Below are 19,534 nucleotides of genomic sequence, written 5' to 3' on the forward strand. Positions count from 1 at the left end.
CGAGCGGTCTCTGTCAGTCTCCCTCGAGCGGTCTCTGTCAGTCTCCCTCGAGCGGTCTCTGTCAGTCTCCCTCGAGCGGTCTCTGTCAGTCTCCCTCGAGCGGTCTCTGTCAGTCTCCCTCGAGCGGTCTCTATCTCTCTTTTTCTCTAGCAGTCTCTGTCAGTCTCTAGCAGTCTCTCTCTAACAGTCTTTGTGAGTCTCTGTCAGTCTCTCTCTAACAGTCTTTGTGAGTCTCTGTCAGTCTCCCTGTAGCGGTCTCTCTCAGTCTCCCTGTAGCGGTCTCTCTCAGTCTCCCTGTAGCGGTCTCTCTCAGTCTCCCTGTAGCGGTCTCTCTCAGTCTCCCTGTAGCGGTCTCTATCTCTCTTTTTCTCTAGCAGTCTCTGTCAGTCTCTAGCAGTCTCTCTCTAGCAGCCTTCGTGAGTCTCTGACAGTCTCTCTCTAGCAGTGTCTCTCTAACAGTCTGCCAGTTTCTAGTGTTTTTTTCTCTGTTTAGCAGTCTCTTGCAGTTTCTAGCAGTCTCTGTCTAGCAATCTTTGTCAGCATCTGACACTTTCTCGCTTGCAGTCTTTGTCATTCTCTGGCAGTCTCTCTCTAGAAGTTTCTGTTTAGCAATCTGCCTTTCTAACAGTCTTTGTCTGTCTTTCGCAGTCATCAGCAGTCTCTCTCTAGCAGTCCATCTCTAGCAATCTTGGTCAGTCTCCCCCTCTCTCTCTAGCAGTATCTCTTTAACAGACTTTTCAGTGGCTAGCAGTCTCTCTTTAACGGTCTCTCTCTCCCTTTCGCTCTCTAGCAGTCTCTTTCCCTCTGCCACTGGCAAACTACTTCTAACTAGTCTCCTTTCAGTCTCTAGCTGTCTCTGTCTGTCTCTTTTCATTTTAGCAGTCTCTCTCAGTCACTTTCTAACAGTCTTTGTCACTCTCTTTTGAGCAGTCTCTCTTAGTTCAGTCTCCCCCTAGCGGATTCTGTCAATCTCTCACACAGTCTCTGTCTCTCAATGGTCTCTCTCATTCCTTTTTTTAGCAGGCTGTCTGTGAAACTCTCGATTTCTTCATTTATCAATCATGTCCATATAACTCCTTCCATCTCCGTTTACGTCTGTAACTCTGCACCTTTCTGTCTGTGTCTGTCAGTGACCGTGTTTGTCAGTCTCAGCGTCTCTATTTGTCTCTGTCATTCAGGCATGTCGACTGCAATATGCTCCAGTAGATCTTGCTGTATGTGTGTTTCTGAGTCAGTTGAGTCTTTCTTTCTACATTAATGTCTGTATAACTGGTTTATGTTTCCCTGTGTTACTGTCTCTCTCTCTTTGTCAGTATTTCTCCCTGCCAGTCTGTCTCTGTCTGTCTGTCTGTCTGTGTCAGCATGCTTAAACTGGTGCCTTCTTCAATTAATGAGAAATAAAATCATCCATCAGAAACATGTGATTAGGAAATTAATCAACAGCTTTTTCCCAAAGAGAAAGGAGAACTCAACAGCAATGTGACATCATATGTAATAATATTAAGCCATTATCTAACATCTGGTCGCTCCTCCATAGCGCGGTTAATACAAAATGTTCTCCTTGTGTTGACGTAAACTCTGTAGACGATCCAGTCATCTTTCACGGCTTGTTCTCCACTGCTCATTTCAGCTCGTCATTAATCTCTCGTGTATTCCGAGGGTGTCGTGTTTTATTTCGGCTGGGGATTGATTCCCATAGTTTATTTGCACGGTTCTGGGAGAATCCATTTTGTCTGTGCTTTTTTTCTTTCTTTTTTTTTTTGTTCCCGAAATTGAAAGCCTTTATCGGTCAAAGATGAACAGCTTTCGATAATGGCTTTCCAATTCTGACGCGTGGCGATGTTTTTATAGGGTCGAGCCATTAATAAATTACAATACTAACCTGCACAGACTGCCAAGCACACTCCCTTGGTAAATGTGTATCTGTGTGCGTTTGTGTGTGTGTGTGTGTGCATTGGGAGAAAAGAAAGAGACATATGGAGAGAGAAAGAGAGAGAGAGAGAGAGAGAGAGAGAGAGAGGACCCAACCGTTATGTCTGCAATGTTAAAATGAAAAGTTACCCTGATGGGTTTGAGCCGCGTGCACTAATCATACACGTCGAGGCCACAAGATGTCGAAATGCTGCAACGGCAAGCTTTCTGGGAACATTTAGAATCTAAAAAGCTCACAGTTGCAATCACTGTAGGCTTCTGTTCATGTTTAATGGATGGCACTACTTGGCTCGCTGCAGGCACACTGCCCTCGGGCCAGAGAGAGAGCGACAGAAGAGAGACAGACAGATAGGTAGATAGATAGATAGATAGAGAGAGAGAGGGAGGCAGGGAAAGAAAGAAAGGGAAAAGCTGAGAGACAGCTATATTACTGAGGAGTATTGAAAAGTGTAGCAGCAGGGAATGAAAGAACAAAGGGATCGAGAGGGGAGAAGAAAAAAAATACAGCAAAGAGAATAAAGAAAGAATGCGAGAGTGAGAGTGTTGGGCTGTTGAATGTGAGAGAAGGAGTTACTAAGGGCAATGAGATTATTAATACAGACTTTTAAAAGGAGCAACAGCTCCATCATTTAGCCTGCACTCTCTCTTTCTCTCTCCACCATTGAAGAAGGTAATTGATGAGGCTTATCTAGCATTAATCAAACCACACCCTCAAAAAAAAACGGTTTAATAATAAACCTGTAACCGAAATAACTGTTCAGAGTGTATGTCTATACTGTATGTTTATCTGAATACAGCTCACAGAAATGTCCGAGTTTCTGACATCATCGCTTGATACGCCTGGATGCAGAAATAGAGCAGGACTTTGTACTATAATGTTTTTTAACATTCCTTTACAATCAGCTTTCTGAATCATCACTTTCTGCTACCGGGTGTCAGAATCGTGAACCACATGTTCTTACAGTACAGTATGTAATCTCAGCTGAGCTGTGACTCGGCACGACACTGATTTAGCTTTTGTATTGTCTGGTGCTTAAACAAAGTCGATTCGATCTTCTTCTTCTTCCTTGTTGGAATCCAGTAAGTTGCATTTCCTCCAACTGTACTGTAGGTCTCATCCTCCCTCCTCTTCCCGGCCTGTTGAAGCGGATTTTCCAGTCCAGTTAAAAAACGTTAAATGCGCCCTTCCCTGATCTTGTCTCGTCCTGCTCTGAAGGGCTTTTTATCCGGCACTTCTGCACACTTTATTTTTCCTTCATGTTCCCTCTTAGTACTTCTCTGCTTCCAGTAAGTTGCATTACCGCCACCAAAAGGTCACACACTGGTCACACACTTCCTGCTCCTTTAAAGCCGACTTTCCAGTCCAGTTTTTCATTTAAAGAAAAAAAAGTGCTTCCTTCCCTGATTAGTGACTCATCATTCTACAAGACTTTTAACATTCATTTCTACTATCATAGTTGTTGAAGCTGTGACATTATGCATACATGTTCTGCATGAGAGGAGTACAGTACATACTTGACAGCTTCTACACGTTCATGGCATACCTCATCAATTACAATCCTATATGGGATATGGCTGATCCGTTTAACTCTTAAGAAGTCAGTTTTAACTTTTATATCGATAAATATTGAGGATGTCATTAGGGATTAATGGCTTTTATAAATAGTTTTCTCCTTTATTTATTTATAGATTTTTTTGTTTAATCAGAAATGCATGCAGGAAAAGCCTGAAAACGTGTGACAAATGCTTTATTACTTCCCATTTCCAGTCCCTGCGTTCTGATTGGCTAAGAAAAAGCACTTCCACAAAGTGGTGTTTGGATCATTTAAAGCGTTCAGCTACAGAAACTAAAACAGCATGCTCGGAAAAGGAATGAAACGGAAAGAAAAATCAAGCAGCCAAAATCTAAATAAGCATCTAAATCTTAAGCATCTTAAGCTGGAACATTAACACACACATTTTGGAGAGCTCTATGTCTTATGTGAACTGTTTAAAAAGAAGTATAATACTTGACCTTTAAACTTATCTTCAACCCAAGTGCTTATTTAAGATGTGTACATGCTGGACAGAGCGGACCGTTGATTAATATTTCGGATCAGTAATGTAACCAACATCACAAATCGATAATGTGTAACGAAAACTAGAACCAGCTTTGAAAAGATTTTCTTTTTTTTTTTTTTTATAATATAATAAGTTGAATAAAAAGGATCCACATCTAGGACGTAAGACGCTCAAACCGGTTAAAGCCGGATCAATCCCTGTCAATACAACAATGGCAAAAACTGAATGGAAAATGAAAAATAAATAAACGCTCTCACGTCTGAGCAATTGTTTAATCTCACGCTGCGAATATGAATAACAAATAAACCGTGACACGCAGCCTTGATTTTCATCCCGCTGTTTCCGACAAACAGCACATCTAATTATTATCGTGCTCATCGGTGTACATGAACGCAGCGCGGCAAATATTTACGTGCGCGTCTCCTCAGTCGTAACCGGGCTATTTCCTGTTGATCAAACACGACAACAAAAGTTTCGGACTAATTGCCAAAGTTTGCGAACAGGCCCCGTGGTGAAACTCAGGGCTGCAGATATAAACTGTATAGGTTAATTGAAGGGAGATTATGAAAAGCGTTTCCTCGTTTCATGTTGTGGGGAGAGAAAGAGGGGGAAACAAACGCTCCTGCATGCTAATGAGCACGGTGCGGGCCTCGTAGGGAGGGAAAGAGGGAGGCGGAGGCAAAAAATATCACAGGCGGTAAATCGGTTTCATGCGCTTAATCTGCTCTACATAGGAGCCTGCGCGGAGCGGAGTGTTGATACAGAGAGAATAAAGAGAAGAGAATTAGTCACATACACATAAACAAGGCAAAACAAGTGTGTGTGTGTGTGTGTGTGTGTGTGTGAGAGAGAGAAACAGACGTATAAGAGGCGGCATCAGAACAGAGAAATGTGCTGGCAATACTTTAGTGACAAATTTACCATGCAGAAGCTTACATAAAAAGTGTGTGTGTGTGTGTGTGTGTGTGTGTGTGTGTGTTTCAGATTTGCTTTTTATTTATCCACACCGATATTTAGAAAGAGTTCTTATTAAAGCCACACCGGAACACTTCCTGTTCACAACACAATGAGGTAATGTTAAGCACAAAAGTTTAGACCCCCTCCCCTTCACCATGCTTGCTGTGTAAGGATTTTTTTTTAGGGTTCGGTAACAAAATGTTTAATAATGATAATTAAAAAAATAATAAATATGATCATCATTATTCTCCATTACTCAGTTATTACAGTTTACCGCTTATTCTGTACAGGCTCACAGAATAAAAAAAGAAAGAATTTAAAGAGGGGGGTACTAACTTTTGAACATCAGTGAAATACCAGAATGCGTGTGTGTGTGTCTTCCTTACCCACTGTCCGTGAAAAGGAACTCAAGATGCGTCATATACACCTCCCATAGTGGAATACTGTACCGCTGGGCCAAGGAGCGAGAGATCCCATACACACTCTCATCTAAGGTCCTAAACACACACACACACACACACACACACACACACAGTAGGGTATTATAGTATTAGTCATAACACTACTGCAGAACTACAGTAATACAATCACATTAACATCTCCAGTAGCACTGGAATAAGAATCAGCACAAAGCCTTTTCGCAGATGGCGCTGTGTTTTCATCACAAGTGGACAGCTGAGACGGAGACGTGTTCACACCTGACATCAGGTCTCGCACGTGTCTTCAGTGGCCACTTGTGAGGCATTCTGTGACTAACAAAACTAGATTTCTGGATCCAAACCAGTGCAACGGCAAGTCAAAGCACCCCGACAATAGCAGCCCCAAAAATAACAGCCTGGTAAACAACACCCATGTGGATAGCTGTCAGATACTGACGCCAAGTCACACCATGGGGTCATCAGCTCGCCCCTCATCCTGTCTTAGCCTTCACCCCACAGCGCTAACAGTGACTCAACCTGGTGAAAATATTCATATTAATAGAACAAAACAACGTGAGTCACTTTTAATATCAGAGATCATTTGCATGGGATCACTCACACACACACACACACACACACACACACACACACACACACACACACAGAAAGACAGACAGCACGCACTCAGCCAGCCCGAGGATGGTCTCCTTTTTGTATTGGCTGTCGTTACTGAAGCGCTGCACGTCCACGCCTCGTCCGAGACCCTGCAGCACCTGAGCCTGAGTGAAATCCGTCAGACGCTCGCTGTAGAGCTGCAGCTGCCCGACCAGAGCCTCCAGCTCCTCGTCCCCCCAATCAGAGCCTTGGTGGCTGGTCACGTGTCTGGTCACCAGTCGAATCAGCTCCTTCGGGTCGGCCTGAAGTCGCACACGGGGAGGAGAAACACGAAATGCATCTCGTGAGCAAGGGAAAATAAAATTAACACTTCAAAGTGTGAAGCAGCTTCATAATAAGAGGTAAAATTATATATATATACACTGTATATATATATCATTAGATGACTGCTAGATTTCTGGAAGCAGGCCTTGAACTTCCGTTCACTGTAAAGCTGATCATGGTTCAAAATTGTTCATGACTGTTTTGCTGTAATCTTCAATAAGGGAATGAAGTTTCAAACAGCAGAATAATACAACAAATAAAAACTCTTCCTTGTAACTATATCCAGTTAGGATAACTGGCTGAGGAATGAATTATAAAATAATCACAATTCTACTTTGCCGTTCTCTTGTTTCTGCTCTGAATTGCATGAAGACCTGCGAGATTAAGGATGCACAGGATGCACGTCATAAAAAAACGTCCATCGGATCTTAAATTCTGTGCTATCTTGCTTTAAGAAACGTTTTATTGTTGTCAGTGTTTTAAGTTATTAACCATCAGAAGGAACAAAGTGTAAAGTGCCTAAAAATACAATTTAAAAAACAGTTGTTAACGAAACAGCCTTAGCAGCAACCTCGTTTCTCCTCTCGTCCGTTCCAACCGCTCAGCATCACCAGTGCACTAAACTCTGGTCTGATCATCTTTCAGCTCCTGTTTCTCACTGGTTTATGTTGGTTATTAAGTTAAATGTTTTTTATATATATGCTTTAAAAATTCATACGTCGCTGTGTGGCTTAACAAAGCAAAAACATTCCTCTGAAACTGGTGAGAAGTATTTCCCAAGACTACATCAAAATACAAGAAATTCTGGCTACTTGGAAGCAAAATATGAAAAAAAAAATCAGTGGTGTTTCAAGACTTCTGCACAGTCCAGATTTGAGCTTATTTTAGGGGAAAATCAACCTTTCCATCAAGTTCAAAGACTTGAAAATGGTGCAAAAGCTGGCACAGAGCGGCATCACTGCCCGCAGCGTGGGTGACCTGCAATATGTGATGTACCACTGACACATAGGCGTGCATTTTCTAACATCAAGTCGACGGCTTTTCTCGTGAAGTCCATTATTATTTTAGCATGACATTCTGCATGCGCAACAGTACATCATCATGCCTGAAAAGTCAAAAGTTTAATTTAAACCGGTGGAAAGCAGCTTTAAAGCGAAGCTAAACATTTTCCACCACTACTCGGAAGCGAGATGGACTTTGTGATGGGATGCTGTAGTGAATGTCGCGGGTGAGCGGAAATAAACTAGCAGCTGCATGTTAAATTAGACGTCGGGTGTTTCAGGTTATATCGCGCCACTGCCGCAGTGATTAACATAAATATAGTGCAAGGGATGTTCTTTTGGTGTTTATGGCACATATGTTAAGTCAAAGGGTGAGTCAAAAATTTTCCGCACTAGGGACAAACATCATTTTTTCGACATAATCTTCTTGCTTTTTTAAAATACTGTACTTTGTCAGAATCAGGAAACCTGGTATCATTGATCATATTTTGCATAGTTTAGATTTGTTCCACGTCAGAACTTTAGTCAACATACTATTTACTTACTGTGAGCTCCAGGATTTCCTCTCTTTACCAATGGAGAATGTTATAATATTATTTTTTTTTCTACTTTTAAATAAGCTAAATGATTATGTTTGGCAGACTCCAGCTGAGACGTGCTGCCCTGTCCACAGCGTGAAGCTGTATGAAGCGGTGTCTCTGTAATTAAAGGCATCTTGAGGCATATTTGTATCTGTTCACAGAACATTATCTGTTCAACCCCAATGTATTCATATTTAATCCTTAGGAGGTAAAAATATGCAAATCTGTCAGCATGGGGTGTAAACTCTGTCTCAGACTAAACCGATGCATACTTATGAGGGGCGTTCAAGTTAAACTGGGATTTGCGATGAAATCTTTCATGAATGATGGCAAAACCAAAATTACGGAAGACTTCGAGCACATTTCTGTGATGGGACTCTTGGCTGCAGTTAAATATCTGAATAGTGCAAACATTTTAAAGAAGTCCGTACGTCACTGAATAACAATCCTGGCTGAGGTGGCTCGGAGTCCACTGCAGTCATTTACTGTAGCAAGTGGAATATCTGATCCTTGAATGAAAAACAACAACAACAAAAAAAACGATGCACATGTTGTTTGCCCACTTGCAGAAATGATGCATTTGTCTGTAAAAACTGTACACACAATCATTCACAAACACCACTTGCACGTTACAGGAACTCGGCTGGGAGTTATCGCAACATCCCCTATACAGCCCTGACCTCGCTCCAAACCATTTCAACATGTTTGGCATTTGAAGGAGTTCCTGGGAGGACGTGAAGCAAGCAGTCTGATCATGGCTCTGGCGTACTGAGCAAACTTTTTACTTTGATGGTATCCAAGCGCTAGTCAATAGTGAAACTCTGTGTAGCAGGGGATTATACAGAGAGTTTTTGACACTCGTAAGTCCCGCTTTGACTTGAACGCCCTACCTGAGGAGGCAGTCAATAAGGAGCGCTGCATGCTCAGGTTATAATTATTAATATAATCTTTGCTCGTCTTGCAGAACACTCGTAAACCTAGTTACTCGTATTCCGAGGTTTCACTGTACATTCTAAAATTCTTAAACCTGAACCTTATGATGTTTTCCCCAGTTCTGATGTTTAATATAAGTATTACAGTGACACCAGGACTTGACCCTTGTAAGTGCATGATTTCAAGCATGAAGTACATATTAACACATAAAGAAACCACGGTCAAGTCAGTTGTAATTAAGTCAGTTGTAATCATTTTACTGTTTCCTATAACTAAATTAGGTCAAATATACAATATGTGCAATAAACGGTATCACTCAATGAATTCAGTTTTAAGACGATGATGTTTTGCATAACTTTTACGTACGAGTGTGTGTGCCAGGGCTCTGAAGGCTGTAATGAATGTGGGCTGTGATTCCCAATCTTTGTACTCAGTCATGCGCTTGAACAGTGTTTTATATCCTCACTACCAATTATGCTAAACAGAAGGGCTCTTTTCCCCCACCTTTCCCACCATCTGGTAACATGCAACTCGTAAAAGTAAGTACCCGTGCATCGCTCGCCTGAAGTCAGGTTGAAAGGACAGAGGAGTGAGTGGCAGTCGGCGAGGGATTGTCACAAAAAAATATGACACAAAAAAAAGGAGTCACACGCATGCACATTACTGGGGAAAGAGGGTGCGCATTACAATAAATCAATCAATAAATAAATATATAATAATAGTAAATCGCTGAGTCATAGTGCTGGAGGAGCCACAGCTGCTTCAAAACTCGAAGCATCCGAGTTTTGTTTTTTATCGTCTCTCACATCAACACACGGTGATATTCATGCGTAAAAGTGAAAAAGTGAAATGAGTGGATGGGGGGTGAAATGTGACAGGGTCGTCTCTGTATCACCCTCTCTATCAGTGTGTTATAACAGCTCCAGAGCCATTTAAGGGACCGGACATGCCACACATCCAAAACGATTGTACATATTATAATTTAAAATTCGGATTGATTTATTTAAAATGGATTTGCTGAAGCATGAAGCGAAATTCTCAGAGAAGCACCAAAACCACTTTCGTATGTATATAGTACTTTATTAAAAAAAAGTGCCACTTGGTGCTTGCTTAAAAAACATTATATTGTTTAAATGAGGTGAAACATTATACGAGTCAAAAACGTTTTCACATTCTGGTTATATTATATAACTTGTGTTGGCCGTACTCTTACCAGCGCTTTCTGTTCAAGCCTTCTGTTTCCGTAGTCATTGGTGTGAACCTGTTAAATTTACATTACGAAAACTTAGCAGACGCCCTTATCCAGAGCGACGTACATTTTTATCTCGTTATACATCTCATCAGTTCTTCCATCTTGCTCAAGGGCCCAACAGTTAACCACTGAGCTACCCCTGACTCTTATATGCACCCTATACGTGACTGTTGTGCAAATGAAAATGGATGCCCTACTAGTGATTTGCACGGACGTGCAGTGATTAGATGGTTGTGGTCTTAGGGTGGACCTGGTGCCTAATCAACTCACGGAAGAGCATAAACAGAAGTGCTTGAATAGCTGCAATTTACAATATTTGGACTGATACGCTAAAGAAAGTGAAAGTTTTTTTTAAGAGAATCATTACTGGTGATGAGACAAGGATTCATTACTACGAGCCTGAGAGTAAATGGCAGAGTATGGAACGGAACATCCTTGATCATCGACCGAGAAAAAGTTCAAAACTGAAAAATGATGTTTAGAGTTTTCTGGGATTCTCAAGGGCCAGTATTGGAACATTATCAGTGAGACGTTTATTGAAAAGCTGAAGTCTAAACTTCAGATTAAACGCAGAGGACTGCTATCCAAGGGCTTTGTGATTCTGCATGACGATACACGTCCACACACTTCTGCCCGCATTGTCGACACTCTGCAAAAACTTCCATCAGACTTTATCGTTACCTGTTTGGTCACCTGAAAGCAGCCCTACGAGGATGGAGATTCACTTCTGATGAAGAAGAACATCAATACCATGAAGGACATCAATACCATGAAGGACATCAATACCATGAAGGACATCAATACCATGAAGAACATCAATACCATGAAGAACATCAATACCATGAAGGACATCAATACCATGAAGGACATCAATACCATGAAGGACATCAATACCATGTTAATGTACCTCATGAAGGACATTAATGCCATGTAAATGGTCAACACTTTGAGGTGACTACATTGTACTAGCACAGAGATGTTACTGCACTGGACTGTATTATGATTCTTTAAGAATCACTGTGGACATGGACATGGAACCCAGGACCTTCTGCTGTAATCTAGAACTATTCCCGCTGCCTACTCCATGACTAACACCTACAGGTACGGTACAGTACATAATACAGTTATAGAGTAAGGAGTAAGGATTTATAACCAAATACACTTTCCTCTTCAGATTTTTTCCTCATGGTACTTTTTTCTCATATCATTGTTGCCACTTCTGGCTTTCTGATTAGGATCTAAATCTTATTAGTGTTATATTTCGTAATGATGCCTTAAGCTAAAATACTCAAGCTGTCAGTATGAGCTTACACCCATTCCTATAAAGACACAGTACTGTGTGAAAGTCTTCAGCCACCCCTCATTTCTTCTTAGTTTGCTTACTAAAAAGTCAGACTTTCTTGTATTTTTTTCAATGTAGACTTGAGGAATAGTTCTCCAGGCTTCTCAAAGGACTTTTCTTGGCTCTCATACTTTTTTGGCAAGTTTTTGGCTGTCATTTTCAGTCTAGTCCCTGTACCTGACCAGTTTTTTTAAAGCCACACAGTGATCTATGAATCATTCAGGCATAAAAAAAGAAAGTTTTAACTTTAGGCAGAAACAGGTACAGATGATCAGGCCGGGGGATTAAAAATCTGAAACTCAGAGAAAGGTGAAAGTTTTTAAAGAAAAATCATTTCTGGGTGCAGTGCCAGCTTATGCCCAAGCCCAGGTAATATGGAAGGGTTGCGTCAGGGCTCTGGTGTAAAACCTGTGCCAAGCTTGTGTGCGGATCAGATGGTCTGCTGTGGCTACCCCTTGCCGGCGGCAGCTGAAAGACCAACAGCAATATTACCGGTGACGAGACATGGATTCATCACTTCAAGCCTGAAAGTAAACCGCAGAGTATGGAACGGAAACATCCTCAATCTCAAAAAAAACAAAAAAGTTCAAAAGTCAACCATCAGCTGGAAAATCGATGCTTACATATTTCTGACATTCTTAAAGGACGTTGTTGGGAAGAGGAACTTTACTTTGAGGTATTACAGCATCCCCACTATACAGTGGTCCTGATCTCGCTCCATCAGACTTTCACCTGTTTGGTTCCACTGAGAGCAGCCTTACTGTATGAGACTAAAGATTTACTGATGATAAAGAAGTGAAGACAGCTGTGCATTCGCGGTTTACAGTTCAGCCTAAAACATATAAAGAGGCAAGACGGTCGCTTGTTGACGAACGGACGAAGTGCTTTGAACAGTGAAAAATAATATACGGTATTTGTCTATTCTAAACGTTACTTAAATTAAATTCTACAGCTAGAATACGAATAATTTTTGAACTACACTCGTTATATTTTATCTGAATATATCAAATATGAAATCGTATTTTTTTTAACATTTAAACTTCAGATGTCTATTTGTCGCTGGTACTGGTTCAATACTGATACTGGGTCTTGTATCGGTGTATTTTAAAAAACTGTGATATATAACTACTAAATATAATTACCTATTAACTGAAGACTCTAACAAATAACACTGGCTGCTTTGCTGTGTGTGTTTGATTCGGGGAAGAAATCACTGTCTACTCAATATGAGAAATAAAATGCCATGACACCTCATGCATACAAACATCCAGGAATACAAATGATAGTTTATCCTCCAGCTATTTGGAGCATTTTCACACCTATCAGCCCGTTTGCTGAGTCTGAATCAAAAAATCGATCCTTTTAGGTTGTTTATTTGCTTTAGTGTGGCTCCACACTGCATTAAACAAAGCAGTATGCAGAGGAAAGAAATGGCTGCAAGGCATAGAGTGCTGTAATACATTCTCTCATTCGCTGATCAGAAATACTGCGAGGAGGAAAAATACCCACAGCGTCTTTTATGTCACCTGAGCATGAAGAACATGGAGCCGATGTAACAAAGGATTTCGATGTTTAAAACGCTTTGTGTATCCCGTCAGCTCCTTTCTGTTTTTGCTTGTACAGAACACTTTGCATTAGTGCAGCGCTACAGCTCTGTCCTTTAATAGCAATAATAGTAATGCTAAATAAATGGGTTCTCCCACATTCTCAGATACATTCTCTTGAAAGAACCATTTACAGTCACTGTTTTAAATGTGAAACAAAAGGCATGCTTTCTTTACACTTAGTTTATAGCAGTATGAACACATTTCTCCTTGTTTATTTACATGCTGGAGGCCTTGCATGCTCAAGTACACTTGGTTAATAAATCTGATTCCGACCATAGCATATGGCATTAGCATAGCATTAGCAACATCAGCAGACAAATACTGCCTGGCCAAAAAAAGGTCGCAATTTTAGATAGGGCAAATTATTGAGCTGCATCAAGCAAAGAAAAGAACAGTTTCTGTTTTCAGAAATGTGGAAAAAGAAATCATTGAAAAAAAAGATCACCTAAGTACTGAGCCCCTAGAGGGCCATTGGTGGAAATAAAAACAAATAAATAAAATTCAACCTTGGAAAAAAAAAAGGCGGAGGGAAGTTTTTTGCCATTTTTGTTTGCAAGATTGTTTGTGAGATCTCGAACATTTCGCGAGATCTTGACTCTTTAGCGCTGGCAATTTAGTCCAGCAGATGGCAGCTATGTTCCTAAAAGCTTGATCCTTGTTTAGAAAGGGGCGATCCAGTCCAGTGAGTGTCAGTAATTTGCCTAAAAGCAGGTTGCCAACCGCTAAAAAATAAAGGAAGAAGAAGAAGAAGCAACCGGGAAAGATACAGTAATAATCAGATTGGAGTACAATATAAAGGTATTCAGTTTTTACTCAGAGTTTGCCCTTTTTGTATTTTGGCGCCGTGGTCTCGATTTTTTTTTCTATGCCCCATTTTTTTTCCTTTAACAGATTTTTTTAGGGGCCCCTTTATGGGCTTAGTACTTAAGCACATGGTAAAGATGCACGGCAAAGGAAATCAACAATAAAAACTACAGCTATGTTTAATAGTAAACAATCCAATGTGATGAGAACTAAGCTGTGCAGCCATAAATAAACCACTTGTTAGTAAAACTACTTCAAAAAAGAGCTTGCATTTGCTAGAGAGCATAAAGAACAAACGTTGACATAATAAACCAAAGTAGTCGAAGTTGTAGTCGAAAATTGAGCGAAATAATTGTTTTTAGCTATAAAATTCTAAATAATCTTAATAAATTATGAAATTGAGCTGGGGGCCTCCGAGTGGCGCAGTGGTAAAGTGCTCGCCCTATTATCCACGGATTGCCACATCCCACATTAATGACGGCTCTACAGCCAATCAATGGCGTCTGTGAGCTCACGGAAGCGGAAGGAGCGGATAGCGCTGTCCTCCGAGTGTGTTACGCCGCCCCCAATGGTGTGTGAGCAAGCAGTTCGAAAAGATGCGGTCGGTGACGTCACGTGGGTCCGATGAAACACGTGATAGTCTGCGGTCCTCCCAACTGAGTGGTAGTAGAAGCTTACCACTAGTGACAGGGAGGAATTGGACACGACAAAAAATAAATTAATTTGGGAGAAAATCGGGGAAAAAAATAAGAAATTGAGCTAGCGAAGTTAACTTGATGTTGCAAAATTTTAGCATCAGGTCTGAATTTCATCACTTCAAACCTGCCTAATTAATGAGTTTGTTCCTGATGGTCTCTGAGGGCTTAATTTTACTCACAGATGCAAAAAAGCATTTAAGCGAGTCTTAAAAAAAATGAAGAAATTAAAGTAAGTGTTAGGAAATTCTCTCTAAGTTGTCAAATTATCGCAATGTGTTTATTTTGTTTTTCTGGAAATACCAATACTGAATAGTAAATGATCTCTCTAAAAGATAATCTACATATTATATTTATACTGTACATACACACAATATAATATCATTTATTTTATTTATTTATTATTATTATTTTTTTTTTACTATTTCTTATTTCTCATACATACTGTACATTTCAACTATTCACGCTCGTACATAATTCCATTCACGGTCTGAGACATTACCGCAAACATCGTTACTAATTAGGAATTACAGTCAGCTTCCTAATTACTATAAACACTAATGAACTAAATCATTATCTGACTAACTTCGGGTCAAAAGATCGCCTTCAAGCTCAAGCTTCAGTAAACAACAGCTACAGAATGAGCGCTTGCCAGCACAGACGCCAGAGTTGTAATGCGTGACATTAGCGTGTGAAACGCGTGTTGCTCGGTGTTAGTGTGACATCACAAGGGCTGAGAGGAAGCCTCGGCGGTGCTCACGCTGCCAGGGTGTAATTAACACGCCAGGAGCTCAGACACAGCTCGGTGCAGAGGCGTACACGCACGCGGGTACCGCCTGTAATCCTGATAAAAGTGGGGACTTGGGAAAAGAAGAGATGGATAGAGTGAAGATGGCTGGAGTCTGTTTTAACGGGGAAAAAAAAAGAAGAAGAAAAAGAAAGCCGGGAAGAAAAGGAGGATGGTTAACTGGAGGAGAGGGGGACTCGATTGAAAGGTGGTTTTGGGAAGGAAAACAGAGTGATAGAGCGGATGAACAAGAGAAAGACAGAGTAAAATAAAGCAGGAGAGGACGCAGGGGAGGAAGGAATGAGGAAAGTAACAGATGTATTCTTCATTGAATATTACTGCAAGGAATAAAATGAGTTCGTAGGGCCCAAATGGAGCATCACTCTCTCTCTCCCTCACTCACTCTCTGACACACACACACACTCCTCTTACTGTACACTTTTGCCAATGCTCATCCTTGCAACGCTCTCAAAAGCTGCACATTACAGCCAAACCCTGCACGCTGAGCATGTTTAAAAAGGTTCGCAATCTTATTAGCATGGAAAATTCTCATTTAATATCACAGATGTCACTCGCGCTATAGGAGGTGAGCACCTTTGCGAGCACGCGCGAACACTAACAGCTTCTGAAAGGCTACTGGTGAGAAGAGATGCGAAACACACAGCTGAGGGTCTCGCTAACGAGCTCGTTACGCATCCCCTCGTTAAGGGTACGAGCTTGAGCACGCGAGAGAGAGAGAAATGGAGAGCGAGGGGGAGAGATGGGACCGGTGTTTGCACACAGGTGGACAACCTCAAAATCATCTCATCCTCTGTGTTGTATGCATTTCATCATGAAGCCAGCGGACACATAATATGACAAGGGTGCGCTCATTAAGACCTAACCGGTGTATATTACCTGCAGAACAAGGGCATTAACTTGCAGCTCCCACGCATCTCTATACTCTCAACCAACAACACAGTGCTGCTGCATTCCTCAGAGGGATGACTGGCACCGCAAATCGCACAGGAAATCAGCCTGCTGAAAAGTGAAATTCTTTATCTTCACAGCTTCTTCTTAGTAGGCTGGTGGGGTCAGAGTTCAGGGTCAGTTATTATACGGCCCCCCTGAAACAGACAAGGTGGAGGGCCTTGCTCGAAGGGCCCAACCGCGACAACCTGGTGGAGCTGGAACTCGAATCTCCGACTCAACGATCAGTAACTCCGAGCCCTAACACACCGAGCTTGCAATCGCCTGTTCCTTACGACTAACATTTATGGAAGGAGTCTCCAGTATCGCTGTCTTTATAACAACCTGTCAATTTGCTTTCACGCTTCTCAACAAATTGCGCTTTCCTTCTTGTTTTTGCCTCAAGAGAAAGAGAGGGAGGAAGTTAAATAAATACTGTAATAAAGCACTACGGGATGCCTCGATGCCTTGCTGCATTTCAATAATGGACTGCGGTGCTATGAGAAATAATGCGCTGGTGCTATAATAATAGCGCACGTGGTAGACTCCCGCTTTCTAAAGCTATCGTCTCAGACATCATTTCAGCAAGAATTCTTTTAATCTGGGATAAACAAGTGCACGATGGGAAAACAGGAAGCCCCGTTTAGTCTTCGGTGACACCGGGAAGAAAGGCGTGTAAGAGACCGCTTTTAAAATGTCACGAACATTAACCTTTCATCTGGGCCTGAGACGTCTGCTTCTGCCCTTTTATTGTATTACTTTACCTTTTTTTTTTTCTTCCTTCTCACTTAGCGTTCCAGTGAGACCGAAAAAAAAAAAAACTCTTTTCCTGAGACGCCGTGAAGGGCTGCAGTAATACGATATTCTATGCTGACATAGCTTTCTGAAAGTAACTTTATAATGCAATACTTTGATGTAAAATGAATGTGGAGTAACAGTGGAGGGTTTTTTTTTTTTTATTATTTCTGTTTTTGCACTCCAAGCATTTAGTTTTTTTAGTTTCATTACAAGCTAAAACTTTGCACGTAATGTATTGAAAATGTATTTACAACAAAAAAAAGAAAAACTATCTAAGGACAGAAATGCTAGAGACTCAACTGTCTCAGGCATTACTGTTAAAGTGTAAGTCATGTTATTCAGGGTGAAGCGTCTTCTCTGAGTAAATAGTTTAATAGTTAAATATATAAAACACTAAGTTTAATTGCTTTTAAGGTTTCTGAGATTAGTACAGGGCCAAAAATATCCACACACATGCATCACATTATTAATTCAATGCTGCTGGTCTCTAAACGTCTTGTTATTTGCCGAGTGAGCTGACGATTGACTTCAGCTGGAAGCTAAAAAGGTTGTGTTTGACAGCAATCTTCAGATTGACCAACTCCAAGTACAAAAAATTGATAACGAAATCGGCCAAGTGTACTATTTATTGAAATATCAATTTCTAAACCAATAAGATCAAATAACACCAAGTTCAAAACAGATAAGATACACGTGCGATTGTTATAACAGACTTACTTCGTCACTTATCTAGAGCTTTCTTTCAAAGAAGTCGAGTGGCTTATTAACGTGACTGGGGTGTGTTGTCTCTAAGTGTCTTCCTATTTAGTTGGGTCTCGTGCTATCTGCTGCCAGCGGTTTAAGACACAAAACACACACGGGTCTCTCCTCTGCCCCCACCATCCCCACCATGAATCCAACCACAACATAGGCTTCATCATATTGTTCTTTTGGCTGGATTTTTGGTTGATTAGGCTGATGATGCTGAATCACACGTTTTTTGTGGTCCATGTAACAAATGTATCCATTGACGTTATTATGCTCACTACATACAGTACACTACTGACCCGGTGTTATGCTCTAAAATGCCCCCCCTGCCACGGATTGCCTCCCCTACATAATATCTTCCATATAATATATTAGAACATAAAGTCATAGGGTTATGGTTTACACATTACAAATTACACCAAACGAATTTGATTATAAAAAAAAGCAATATAAAAAAAAAAACATGTTGTATAGGGGAAAAAATTAGTTATATATTTTTTCATATACAACATGTATATTTTTATATTGCTTATTTTATAATCGAAATAGTTTCGTCTAATTTTTCATCATAAACAATATTTATTTAGTGTTATTTATGATGAATAAAAGTGTTACAAAATAAATGTGCCATAAAATAATCATTATATGAGAATTTGTATTAATCGTCTCAATGGCTGTAACGTGCCTGAGGTTAATTATAATAGTAATAGTATATTTGATAATAATAAACCAATGAATGTATGTCCTAATATAATATTTGATAGAGATTATGTAGGGGGGCAATCTGTGGCAGGGGGGCATTTTAGCGCATAACACCTGTTTGCCTGTTTGTGTCGGCGGTAAAGTTAGTTTTATATTCGCATTTCCGAATTCAATAGCTGCGTAAATAAACCCACAAATAAGATACCCACATATATTTCCTCTCCACATTGTCTTTAAGCTACATCAGCCTTAAATTATACATGTTTAAAAGCATAAACACCATTATTCTCTACGGCGCAACGAATGATTTAGGGATCATCACAAAATGCCGCACACCAACAAAAAGCGTAGAACAATATTGATCTTCCCTCCTGTTCAGCGCCTGAAGGATCAAAAAGCAACTTTGTTACCACACTGGAAACTAGAAATGCCAGACTAATACTGCCTGATAAAATATTAATGTTTAACAAAAATACAGAAACATCAGCATACACATTGGAATAAATGAAATTACATATATAATACAGAATTTCCTTATATATTGTTCCTCTGCAATTAACATGCCGACGTTAAACCCTTATTGTTGCACTATGGTTCCACTTTTTCTCTGATGTTATTTTAATTTACTTGTATTAATTCTTGGATTCATTTCTTTGCGTGTGTTTGTTTTGTTTCGAGTGATCGATGTTTATTGTCAATAAAGAAAAGCATGAATTATAATAGGTACTTTCCTATTATTTTTCACCAATTCCCTCCCGTTCATTGCGCCCCACCTGTCATGTCTGTATTCCCCACTAGTGGGGCGCGCCAACACTTTGAGAACCACGGTCTTAGAGCAACTGCAGTTTGGAGAAGTAAACCTCAAGAACACTGTAGCAGCTGTTAAGCATGGTGGTGGTAGCATTAGGCTGTGAAGCTGTCTCGCTGCTAGTAGAACTGGTGCGCAAAGTGGATGTGCAAGTAGAACCTTACAGATCTTCAGCTGAACCTCAAATCATCAGCTAGATGGTTGGACAATGGAATGTATGA

General features: G+C 40.6%; 1 protein-coding gene across 1 annotated transcript in view; it reads right to left on the reverse strand.

The window, feature by feature from the left end:
- Window positions 1-19,534, reverse strand: part of nbas (NBAS subunit of NRZ tethering complex) — a 200,577-nt gene that overhangs the window by 71,912 nt on the left and 109,131 nt on the right. The window contains exons 41-42 of the mRNA XM_053480280.1: window positions 6,054-6,286; window positions 5,337-5,447 (exon numbers count right to left, since the gene is read on the reverse strand). Coding sequence (XP_053336255.1) covers window positions 5,337-5,447; window positions 6,054-6,286 — 344 coding nt within the window. The remainder of the gene's footprint in view (window positions 1-5,336; window positions 5,448-6,053; window positions 6,287-19,534) is intronic.

Source organism: Clarias gariepinus, chromosome 2 (assembly GCF_024256425.1).
Source record: "Clarias gariepinus isolate MV-2021 ecotype Netherlands chromosome 2, CGAR_prim_01v2, whole genome shotgun sequence".
Classification (NCBI taxonomy): domain Eukaryota; kingdom Metazoa; phylum Chordata; class Actinopteri; order Siluriformes; family Clariidae; genus Clarias; species Clarias gariepinus.